Source organism: Meleagris gallopavo, chromosome 14, assembly GCF_905368555.1.
Source record: "Meleagris gallopavo chromosome 14, MGAL_WU_HG_1.1, whole genome shotgun sequence".
NCBI lineage: Eukaryota > Metazoa > Chordata > Aves > Galliformes > Phasianidae > Meleagris > Meleagris gallopavo.
Window position 1 is genome coordinate 19,243,708 of NC_139417.1, and position 11,991 is coordinate 19,255,698.

At 54.3% G+C, this 11,991-nt stretch overlaps 1 protein-coding gene across 2 annotated transcripts in view; it reads right to left on the reverse strand.

Moving 5' to 3' along the window:
- The window catches only part of SRGAP3 (SLIT-ROBO Rho GTPase activating protein 3), a 69,356-nt gene extending 57,729 nt beyond the window's left edge, over positions 1-11,627 (reverse strand). Inside the window, exon 1 of one of the 2 annotated variants that reach the window (XM_085235582.1) lies at positions 11,257-11,627. In XM_085235582.1, the coding sequence (XP_085091708.1) occupies positions 11,257-11,323 (67 nt within the window). In that variant the 5' untranslated portion in view covers positions 11,324-11,627. The remainder of the gene's footprint in view (positions 1-11,256) is intronic. The other variant, XM_085235581.1, reaches the window with a different exon arrangement.
- Between the last annotated feature and the right edge of the window lie 364 nt (positions 11,628-11,991).

The following is an 11,991-nucleotide window of genomic DNA, read 5'->3' on the forward strand; positions in this document are numbered from 1 at the left end:
GACTGAGGGGCATGGGGACAGCCAGCACACAGCCCACAAAGCCTCCTTGTGAAAGGGAGAGTCAGTTCTTCATACAAAGGCAGCAGCTCACGGCGCAGGATGATGCCAACCATGCATCCATAGGAGCTGTGTGCCACGGGGGGCAGAGGCCAGCAGCGCTCACAGGCCAGCAGCGCTCACAGGCCAGCAGCGCTCACAGGCCAGCAGCGCTCACAGGCCAGCAGCGCTCACAGGCCAGCAGCGCTCACAGGCCAGCAGCGCTCATTCCCATGTTCACGTGGAACAACAGCAAGAACAGTCTTGAGGTCCTTATCTATTTGATGGCCTTGTGCTCATTCTCTTTTTGGAGAAAGTCACACGTGATGGCCTTTAGGGAACTAATGAATGACACGGAGGAGCGACAAAGACAGCGGGTGATACCAGGGCACCATGCAGCTGGGGGCCTGCCTGCCTCCAGAAGAGCCATCGCTGGACCAACGCACCTTCATACCACCCAAATGCTTCTAAGTGTGAACCATGAACAAAAATACTGCTGCTCCAGTTACAAGGTGGAAGGTTCCCATCGAACATCATCGTGAAACAACAAAGTCCACGTGCTCATGCCACCACTGGGTATCTGCCAGCCCAAGTACAGACAGCCCGGCAGCAGCCTGTGCCCAGACCCTAAGAAAATGGTTTTATATTTAGATTTAAAACTGGGAACAAAACTGAATCCCCAAAGCAAAGCGGGCACTGCTCCCTGCCCCACACCCTGCACTGCTGGGCTGCCTGCCGGGGTCACAGCACAGCCGTGTGCAGTGCTGCCACATGCAGCCAGCACGACCACACACCGACCGACCGCGCAGAATCGCGGAGAGCTGCGGATTCACCGCCACCTGGTAGGGCTCCCCATCGTTCACATGCATGGGTCTCAGGGGACCTGATCCAGGTTTATAAATATCTGAGGTGTGGCGGCCATAGTGGTGAGGCCAGTCTCTTTTCAGTGGTACGTGGAGACAGGACGAGGGGAAACGGACATCAGCTGCAGCACAGGAAGTTTCGCACGAATGTGCGTAAGAACTTCTTCACGGTGAGGTGACGGAGCACTGGAACAGGCTGCCCAGGGAGGTTGTGGAGTCTCCTTCTCTGGAGATATTCAAGTCTCGCCTGGACGCCTACCTGTGCGACCTGGTGTAGGGAACCTGCTTTGGCAGGGGGGTTGGTCTCGATGATCTCTAGAGGTCCCTTCCAACCCCTACAATTCTGTGATTCTGTGATTCTGTGATTCATAACGGGGAGGAACAGAAGCTGCGCAATGGTTGACTTCTGCAAAGCCACCCAGGCTCAGTCCACATAAGCACAGGTTTTTGAAAGCAGGCTTCCGTGTCCTGTATTTCAATTCACACCAACTTATGAACTTCTACTCAGCCGGCCAGCAAAAGCCAATCCATAAATATGAAAGGTAAAAGTAATTCCCAGATAAATCACAAACCAAAACAGGCCTGAGTTTGTCGTATATACATTATTCACAATGACTAACTCACCTGCAGCTATATTTTGAAGCAATCATGCCAAATTTAATGTCTTAAAGCAGGAGGCATCTCTTCCCCCTTTCTCACGTTAAAGCAGTCTGCTTTCTGCCCTCTGTGGATGAGGCACCAGGAGAAGGAACGGATGCTCTGCTGAGCGCGTCCAGGCTCTGCTCCACTTGGCTGTGAGCTGCTGGCCTGCAGGTGACATCGGGGCTGAGTCACAACGCCTCTCATCTTTTTGAAGCAGTAACTGAACATTCCTGGAAAAACTAAAGCAGTCGGAAACAGCTTGAGCTACCTGTTGCGATGGGTTTTCAGTTCAAGCACCCTGTTGCCAGTCACCCACTTCTCTCTGCTTTCCTGCCTTTCCAGAGCTGATCTCCAGGAACACACAGGTGGGTCTGCAGTGCCCAGACCAGTGCCCTACACCACGACCCCGCAGGGGCTGACAGCTCCACACCACTGGGGATGCTAAGCAGCCCAGATAGACTCTCTCTGTTCATTTCACTTGGAAATTATTAATTTAGAAATTACTTCCCTCTACACCACCAATGACGTGTGCTTACACACAGCCAACATCACACAGCCATGAGCAAGGAGATGCCAACACGGGAACCCTTCAGAGCTCAGCATGGCAATGAAGGCCTGATATGATCCTGGCAGCGACAGCAGGCCATCCACAGCCAGATGGATGTATTTGTAAATAAGACAGATCCGTTTGTCAGGTTGTAATTGGTTTTAGAACAAGCAATTCCCACGATGACAAACAACAATTAAAGAGCGCAGAGCTCCCACAACATGCAATCTGAGCGCACTTGCAGGAAGGACAAAAGCAGAGAGCAGAACCGCTGCCAACAGCACGGGGATGGCTTCCTCACGAGACAGCCCAAGAATGCTCTCCTGGAGACCTGGAAAGCCCAGCAGTGCTGCCAGGGCATCTCCAGCCCCTCCACCTCCCAGACGAGTGGGGGCACCTCACCATGTGTCAGGGCAGCAGCAGGAACGCTGTTCCTGTGCAGCACCGCAGGAAATGCCAACAGCACCACGCCGGGACGTGCAGGGAGCTCAGCTCCCCTCGCTCAGCCCCAAGGATGCTCAGCCCTGGTTCTGAACTGACCTCCCGCATCAAACAGGTCACTGTTACGCAGTGCTGCATCTCCTACGCCATCCCACAGGCACCATCACGACAGAAGATGTTATGGTCCCACTTTCAGGGGTTTACAATACAACATTTTCACTCGCAGTGTTTGCTTATTGCCTCCTCAGGGATTTTAGCAAGAGTAGGTCGAGAGCAGAGAAGCACTGCATAGAAACAAATGCTTTTAGAACACAAATCTCTCAGAACGACATCATGCAATGAGTGTTACGAGAAACACAAACACTTCGTAAGACCCTGCTGGGAGACTGCACTTTCCCAATTCATTTGATACATTTCACTTACAAATGGTTCAGCGCTGCTATTTTATTTTCACTCTGTTTTTGCCTCCTCGGGTTTTTCCTTAACTACCCAAACATAGACTGAGTGGAGAGCCCGATTCCCTGCTTCTTTATTACAACAGCAGAAGTCCCGCTCACTTCAGTACTAAAAAAAAAGAATAGGACCGTATGAAATACCCTACAGGACACCGGCCGTGTTTGGCAGAAAGGGAAATAAAGAGCAGCTAAAGGAAGACCTGGCCAAGCAGGATGCTGCTCCTGCAGCTCCGTGCTGTGGCACCAAGCACTTCAGTGCTGCTGCACGGCTACTCACAGACATGCCAACCTCATCCTGCCCTGCAGCCTCTCTTAGAGCAGAGCTCTGATGCTTCAGGTGAAGCTATAACGTATCCAGCCGATTGTGTAATGCTCCAGAAACTGTCTTCTGATCTCTCCAGCAATCACACTCAGCCCCGAAGCGTGACACTTGATTGTGCTGACTTCAGCAGGATCAACTGCGCAGAATATTGACTGCAGAAGTACCCAGCCCTTCTAAAAACATACCCACCTCCAGACAGAAGCACTTGGAGGCACTACTGCAAAATCAAAACGCACTGCAATACCCCAGCCTACACCTGGCAGAGTTCAATCCCGCAGAGCAGCAACATACAAATGGTTTCCCAGAAAGAAAAAAAGCAGAAGGGGTTCAAACGTATTGACATGGCTTTGTATTCCACTTTCCTTTTTAACATTTAGCCTGACCATGCATTAAGTATAGTAAAACAGTGCTGAGCCTCCCCCAGTCTTCCCAGCAAGCTTCACTACCCACACACTGACCAAGCCTGGAACCCACAGCCAAAACCCCGGCTCCAGAGAGCTGCACCCCCTCTGCTGTCTCTTCTATAGGGGCTGGGGCGCTGGGACAGACCTAAAAATCAAGGATATCCTCCTAAGGAGCAATCTCCTCTCTTTTCTCAGCCGTCCAAACAGACACAAGTAAGAAAGTGTAGCAATGGTAAGTGCAGCAGGGAAGTTCAATAATTTTCTGTTAGGATGTAAGCAGTTCAATTCTCCGGACAAGACAGCAATACTTTACAGAGCTGCTTTAAGCAGTGAGACGCATGATAGCAAGTGCAATCCCTTGCCAAATACATGACAGTTCCTCCCAAAGGTCTAGGCAAAAAAGACAAGTAAAATGTTCTTCCACCCCTCCCTCTTCAGAACAGTTCTCTAACTCCAGAGGAAAGAAGAGTGATGGATGCTAATGCAAATTCTTTTCTAAGGCTGTTGGACGCAGAGTGGCAGTGCAATTTTCCCTTAACTTTCAAGTCCCAGACCAATAGCTTGCAGCACCAGGCATCCTCATGGAGAACCTCCCTGGGCATCAGCACGGCTTCAGTAGGCAGAAAAGGACCCTGGCGAAGTTAACGAACTGTTTGGTCATTAGCACCCATCAGCTAGGGCGGCAGAACATTGTAAAGTAGCACTATAGCACAGGGTGTGTGAGCCAGAGAGCCTCCCAGCCAGTCCCTTATGCCAGTTCCAGCTCCCGAGTCCCTCTGAACAGAGTACGAGGACAGAGGCACCCACTGCCACATGCAACTCTAAGATCACATCTCTTTACATATCCTTGTTTTTAAAGCAAAGGGTAAGATATGGAATAAAAAGGATGATTAACACAAAGGGTATGATTTAAAACAAAAAGGGTGATTTAGAATTTTTCCCTCCCTGCCATGGATAGGATCCTAACAGCTGCCTCCTTGCTGATGAGTAATGACAGCACTGGGATAAATAATGCGGCCATATATTCCCCAGCCTGGCACGTGAGGCTGCCGTGCTGCTGATGGTGCCATTTTTCACAGGCACTCTAAGAGCAAGCTGCTGGCAGCCCTCTGCCAGAACAACCCCGCAGCTTTGCGGCACTCCAACACACACCGTCCCCATAGTGCCGACCTAACCCCAGCCTGGGAAATAACATCACAGCCAAGAAACCCCCCCAGCAATTTCATGTTGATACACTACTTCCTCTCCTAACGCCGTGTGTTGCAATATGCTGCCTGGAGCTGCCTCTCCCAACACACTGCAGTTGCCTTCCAGAGGTGAGAAAAGGGACACCAGAATAAGTCATCTTGGGCCCGTTTTCCAGCATACAGCTCACAGATCAGGCTCTTGGAGGTGTCAAAAGCTTAAAGTGCTTCCAACAACTGCAGGCACAAAGCAGGAGCATTGGGAGAGGACTGGAAACCCTAAGGAGGTCACAATGATAGGTATCAACTATTGTTACCATCGTCACTGCGTGGGCTAACGCTGTTTACTCATTTCTGTGTCCTCCCTTGCTGCTATGATACAAACCAATAACACATACAGAGGTGGGGCAAACACAGCACAATAGCTGTTAGTAAGAAATATTCATCTTTTTTGAAGAGGCTGTTTTGCTGGCCACACAGCAAAAGCCTCCTGGGCTCAAATCACCGCCCAGCTTGCAGAAAGGGCCGCTCACTTCGTGCCATAGCATGGCAGCAGCCAGAATGCCCACAGCACTGCTCTGCTCCCAGCCCTGCAGCAGCCGGCACGCGGTGCTCGCCTGACCCGTGCAGCCACTGAGCACACGGTAGGACTACAGATGCCTCTGAAGGCAGTAAATGCATTTCAGAAGGTGATTGATGTCACTGCTGTGGGTGGTAGACTGAAAAACAGCTATGGAAACAAAGCCAAATCCAGGCAACAAAAAATTTAAGAGCTCAAAGGGATGTTTTTTTTCCCCCAGCTCAAATGGGCCAGCAGAACAGAAGAGTAAATCCTGCTCCCAACAGGTGCTGAAACTGCACACACAGAACTGTGAATGCTGCACCTTGCGAAGGCGTATGAACACCCATTAACTACCTGAGGTCTACCTGCTGCTGCACTCCTAGAACCCTTAAAAACCGGAGCGACAAGTATGGGTAGCGAGAGGTTCTTGCCATCACTGGGAGAAGGATAGGTCGATCAGTAGTCCGATCGCATCCAACTATCTGTCAGACAGTGAAAAGGAAACCATCAGGTTTAGAGATACAGCCACAGCAGCTCCCAGCCCTCAGGGGGCTGTGGTGGCACTGGGCCCAGCTGGAGGGATGCACATCTCAGAGGGCCGACACACCGCAGGTCCACACGCTCTCTCCTGGCTCCAAACGAGGCTCCTGGCCCGAGGCAGGGGCACAAGGACATACAGCAGGCCTCCAAAGCAGAGCAAGGGCCAACGGAGGTCTCTTGGCTGCAGCACGCTGCCAAGCACAGCTGAATTGTGATTTCTCAATGCATTGGAAGAAAGTCACAGTGGCAAAGTTTGAAATGAAACCAATCTTCAGGAGTTCTGCTGGTTGCTCCACTGCTGCTTGCTTCAATAAAGCCCAAAGGACAGGAGAACCCATATCTGGACAGGAGATTTCTTTCACCAAAAGGAAGGAGACGACCCAGGAGCTGCCTGAGCTGTGCAGGCCAGGAGGCCTTCAGCCGGCTGGCGCAGTGCAGGCCAACGGCCTCGTGTTTCTGTTTCACAGAGCAGCTGCCATAAGAACCCCAAGGCCCCACAGCCCCGCTGCCGCCCGCCATACCTGCCCTACAGCAGGGCAGGACACACCGCCCAGCTGCCCACTGCTCCAGCTGCCCCCGGCACAGCACGGCGAGGAGGAGCCCAGCCTCTGCCATATGCACACACCTGGCTGCGGGACAGAACCACACTGTGCCTCTGCTGAAGCACCCTGGGTGTTAGCACAGCAGAAAACATCTGATAGATCCAATTTGTTTCCATTACAGACTTCCAGTTTATCTCCATTATGAATTGCATCCACGTTCTCCTCTGCTCTGTCACGGCCTTCCCAGCCATGGCACAGAAGGGTCCTGCCATGGCACAGCCCACCTGCCAGGCCAACACCATCAGACCCAGCGAGGGTAAAGACAGACAACGACAAACAAGTCTGTATGGAAGTCAGCAAACAAGGAGCAAGCGAGTGCTGGTTCTGAAGTCTAAGAGTAGAAACGAGATCGGTTTCATTAGAATCCTCCTGCTGCAGACGGCCCACGAATGCTCAGCAGCCACCAACGGCCCGCCCGAGGGCGGCACTTTGCCCTCTGGCACAGAACCACTGTATTACCCGGGCTGCTGGGTTCCACGTCTGGATGCCTCCCTGGTGGTAACCGAGCTTCCCACTCAGCGAGCTGCGAGCCCAAAAAATAATCCAGGGTGGAAGTTTTCCCAAAATTTTCTGAGCAAAGGAAAGAGACCATTGTGTGGGGAAATGAGAACAGACATGAAAGGATGCAGCTGCTGCAATACCAAAAATACAGTGAAGCTAACAAGCAATTATAAATTATCCTAAGCTGTCGTTCTCCTGTGAAAATGGGAGAAACACTTTGGTTCTCTTTGGCCACAGGTCTATAAGCCTTCTTAATACTTCTGTATGCTAAATCAATCAAAAACTGTTCTATCCCAGCTCACACAGCAACTAAGAGTCCTTAATGTGTAAGAACTCATCTCCACACCACTCCGCCTCCAGCTGCGCCGTTTGAAGGCTATCGCCTTGAGGATCATCAGGGATGCTCCTCACCTGCCAGCATCTGACAGAACAAGATGCTATCGGCTCACAGCAGCTTTCCTGCCAACAATCACCACACAGATCATACAATGACCTGAATTTTCCTGGGATTAAAAAAAGCTTCAGGAAGCAATATGAAATTTAATAGCCAATCAACAGCATGCCCTATTTTCTGCAAGATTTACTACACTGTACTATAGACAGTTCTGTCTACATTACTAAAACTGGTTCATTTTGCTGCATTTAAAGCAACAAATCATGCATTCAAGAGTAATGAGGAAGAAAATGCATGTGTTTATCATTCTGGCCAGACAGACCAATTAAAACTGCATGTATGAACTGCTGCATCTAAGGATCCACCGTATTCTGCAAGCAGCTTTAATGTGGCAGCTGTAAATACGCAGTCATACCTTTATTAGCATTTATTTTTAATGCAGCCTTTCCTGTCTGTACATTTAAGGCAGACAAATAAGGAAAGCTGCCTCCTAAGAGGTACCCTTCATGTCTCCTTTCTGGTACCGCCACAGAGCACCTGCAGGCAGAGCGGGGCCAATCTGCCTGACAGCTGAAGTGAAATGCAGAGCAGCAGAAGGGAAAGCAAGGACCCTCAGCATGGGACTGACAGGAAAGGCCGGGTGCAGGACCGTGCCTGTCAGCAGCAAACACATTCAGGAGAGGTGAAAGAAAGAGGTCCCCGTGCACAGACAGGTGGCAAACACTGCAGAGAGCCAGAAGGATGGGCAGCCTGCAGCAGGAGCAGGGCCCAGGTACCTCTGCTCCTAACCACGAAGACCTGAGGCCGCAGCCACCGCACGCGCACACACACACACACACACACACACACACACACACACACACAACCCATACACGTGCTATCGGCCCCCCACAGCCATGGCTGCACTCAGATGGCAGCGCTCCCCACCAGCCCAGCCCGCCCCACACATCCACACCCTTAAAGCATTTTCAGGATGACTCCTTCCCACCACGAAAAGAACAGACACAATTCTCTGAAGAGGGAAAGGAGATACAGGGTCATCGTAGCTGATAAAACACCCCTGTGCAGGAAGATAATTCCCCAGTTAAGTCCTTACGCCATTCACACCTCCCACACAAATGGTGCACCTACCAATTTTTAGAACACAGCAGCGCCCTGGGCAAGGAAGTCAGCCCATCACACATCATTCCTCTGCCACCCTACTTGCCAATGGACCCCAGCAGGAGGGCTGCCAGCACAACTTTCCTGAAGTCAGCCTAAGCAGCATACGGTTCTTCATTGTTGCTCTGCCACACTTTGCCAGGCTACCTGTCAAACCCCTCTACAAAACTCATACAACCCCATGTTTGAGCGCTGTGAGGTGGCTGCTGCTTTCCAAGACCCCTGGCCAGCCCCCAGCCATCTCTGAAGTGACACTTTCAGAGGCAGCCCACTGCAGATCATTTCCATCTCCATCCACACCAGCACTCCCTGCAGCCCATGTGTGGGGCTTTCCAGCTCTCTCCTATGTTCTCCCTAACCCCTCCCTAGGGATCACGGCCATGCTGCGCTCAGATTCTCCATTAAAAGACACCCCTTCCTCAAGTTTTCATCCTTTATCATCTTCACATGGCAGTTGTTCTGTGGCAGCAGTCGGTTTCTGCAAGCCTGCTTCACCCTCACACTCCCTTCTCCCCTTCATCACTTCTTTCTCAGTTTAGTCTTTCTCTAGAGATTTGGGTGCCCAGAACTCTCCAGCATGGACATAGGTAAGAGCAAAAGAGTGACCAAACCCCTGAAGTGAAGAAGCAGGTTCCTGGGATAGCGATGAGCTTGAGCTGAGGGCAGCAGGCACTGGGAGGCAGCATCTGTGTCATCACCACTGCCCTCAAGGGCTTGGGTGACAACAAGACCCCGCGTGCCAACTGTGTGACACCAATGCAGCCACCCCCTGAGGGCTCCTCTGGCTCCTGCATCACCCTGGCCTCAGGTGCAGGGAAACCTGCATTAACTGCTGCTGAGACACAAGAGGAGAGCGGATGTCCTCAGTCAGAAAGTGGACATTTTTGGAGACGTAACAGGGCACGAATATTACCTAAGTACCAAACTGTACCAAAGAATGATTACGGCCCCATCAGCACTCTGCCTACGTTACTGCTGCCCAAGATGTGATCACCGTGCTGCAATAAACCATCTTTATACATAACCCCAGAATTAATGATCCAACATACGGAGCCCATGAGGCTACGACAGATGTCAGGCCAAGAGTGATCACGGCAAATGAATATTCCAGTTACAAACACCAGGAAAAAAAAAACAACACTGCAGACGTCTGCAGCAGAACTTTTTGGAGCAGAGCAGCCCCAGCCCAGCTGCAGCCTGGAGCAGCCTGCCCAGATCCACACCACCACAGCACTGCCTGCAGCCGTGGACACGCGGATCCCCCCTGGAGAACAGAACATAACCACAGGCTGAGAAACTTCATCTGCCTCACAGCACGGTGCAATAACATCAGCGTGCCCAAATTATACACAAGCGGAAAGGTAATTGGCACTGAGCAGAGCGTGTTGTGACTGTTACATCATTCTTCAAAGCCAGCTACAAAAGACTGAAATGCGAGAAAATAAACAATGGCACCGAGTCAGCAGGCAGCCCTTCCCCAGGGCCCTGCGCCCAGCAGCACCACGCAGGGTGCGCACACAGCACCCGGCGCCCGCGGAGCTCAAGGTCCAACGGAGCGACCTCTGGGGAAAGTAAGGAAGTGCGGCTCTCACAGTCACAGGTTCGTTTTCAGAAAGCTCGCGTTGTGTTTTTAATTAACTCTGCCTTAAGCGGAGACTTGCACATCACAAAATGGTGCCTGTAAGGACGAGCACCAGAAGGCTGCAGGAGCTCCGTGTGACAGCAGCAGCTCGGTGGGCATCGCAGTGCCTGGGCTGGGTGCGGGAAGGGACCAGCGCCGGCCAGGGTCACAGACTGACGCTGTAATGAACGCACTCACAAACTGAAGTTACCACGAAATGATGGACACCAGTTAACACTTTGCTACTGACATTAAGTGCCCTATTTCTACGGCACAGAGAAGGCCCCACGCGCTGCACACACGGCAGCACTCCTCCTTCCACCACACTGCAGACGTCTGCGATGCTTCAGGGAGCGCCGACCTCCCCGCAACAAGCCCAGCTGTAATAAAAATAAACGTGGAGCTGCTATTTGGTGCTTAGTGGTCCCAGCAGGCGTTACCTCGGCCGGTACTCTACTGAACACCAAGAACACAGCGCTGCGCTTTGACGCCTTCGTTCCGCAGAGCCTTGCATAACGACGATGTCCCCTGGAACCGCTGCCCGCCGCACGCCGAGGTGCCTTACATAAGATCCGCAAGATCGGGGCCTCCCTGACCAGCGCACAAATCGATCCGAGCCTTTCCAAGAGAAACACGGACGAAGCTACACAGAAACGAGCCAGACTTCCCCTCGGACCGCCGCTCCCGACGCGCGGCCCCCGCCCGCTCCGCACACGCCCGCACTCCGCCCGGCGCCGGGCACCTGCCGAGCAGCGCCGGGAGCTCCGCCGCGCCCCGACGGACGCCCGCAGACACCGGCGGCTGCCGGGCCGACCGAGGGAGCCTCAGCACGCCGGCGAGGACCGCGGACGGCCCGGCCCGGCTCCAACCGCGGCCCCGCCGCTCGGCCCCGCCCGGCGCTGCCCCCGGCCCCGCGCCCGCTGCGCACCGCCGCGGCCCCGCACACAAAGGCGCGGCCCCGCCGCGGCGCCCGCCGCTCACCCTTCACTTGCGCATCGTACTCCGCGATGATCTCTTTGTCCTTCTTGGACTTGCCCTGCGAGGACATCTTTCGGGAGGGCGCGGGCGAGCGCTCCGCCGCGCCGCCTCACCCGGCCGCGGGCCGCATTGGCGGGGCCGGGACACCGCGCAGCACCGCCGGCCGCAGAGCGGAGCCGCGCCGAGCCGAGCCCAGCCCAGCCCGGCCCAGCCCGGCCCAGCCCGGCCCAGCCCGGCCCCGCTCGGCTCCGCCCGCCCAGCAGCCCCGCCCCGCCGCTCCGTGCCGCGCCGATGCCAGCCCGTGCCGCTCCCGCGCTCAGGTTGCGGGCGGGCCGGCCGCGCCCCTCCCCCGGCGGACGGAGCGACCCGCGGCGAACGGGGAGCGGCGAACGGGGCGGGGCCGCCGGGGGGGCGGGGCGGCGCGGGGCGGATGCGGCTCTCGGCCCCGTGCTGTCGGGCCTTCGCGCCCTGGAGGCCGCGGGTCTGGTGTCGGGGCGCTGCCGGGCTGTCGGGGCTGCCCCTCCGAGGCGACGGCGTTGGGTACGGCGAGAACAGCGGCGGCGGGAGCGGAGCGGGGCTCTGCCCGTAGCAACGCCGCGCTTACAGGCGGCTCCGGGCCGGCGGGCCACGAGACAACGTGCAGAAAGTAGCAGAGGTGGGAGGAGAGGGGTTGCCAGGCACGTTTATCCCAAAGGCGGCTCAGCTCCCACCGGTTTACCTTCTGCCTGGGGCAGTCCT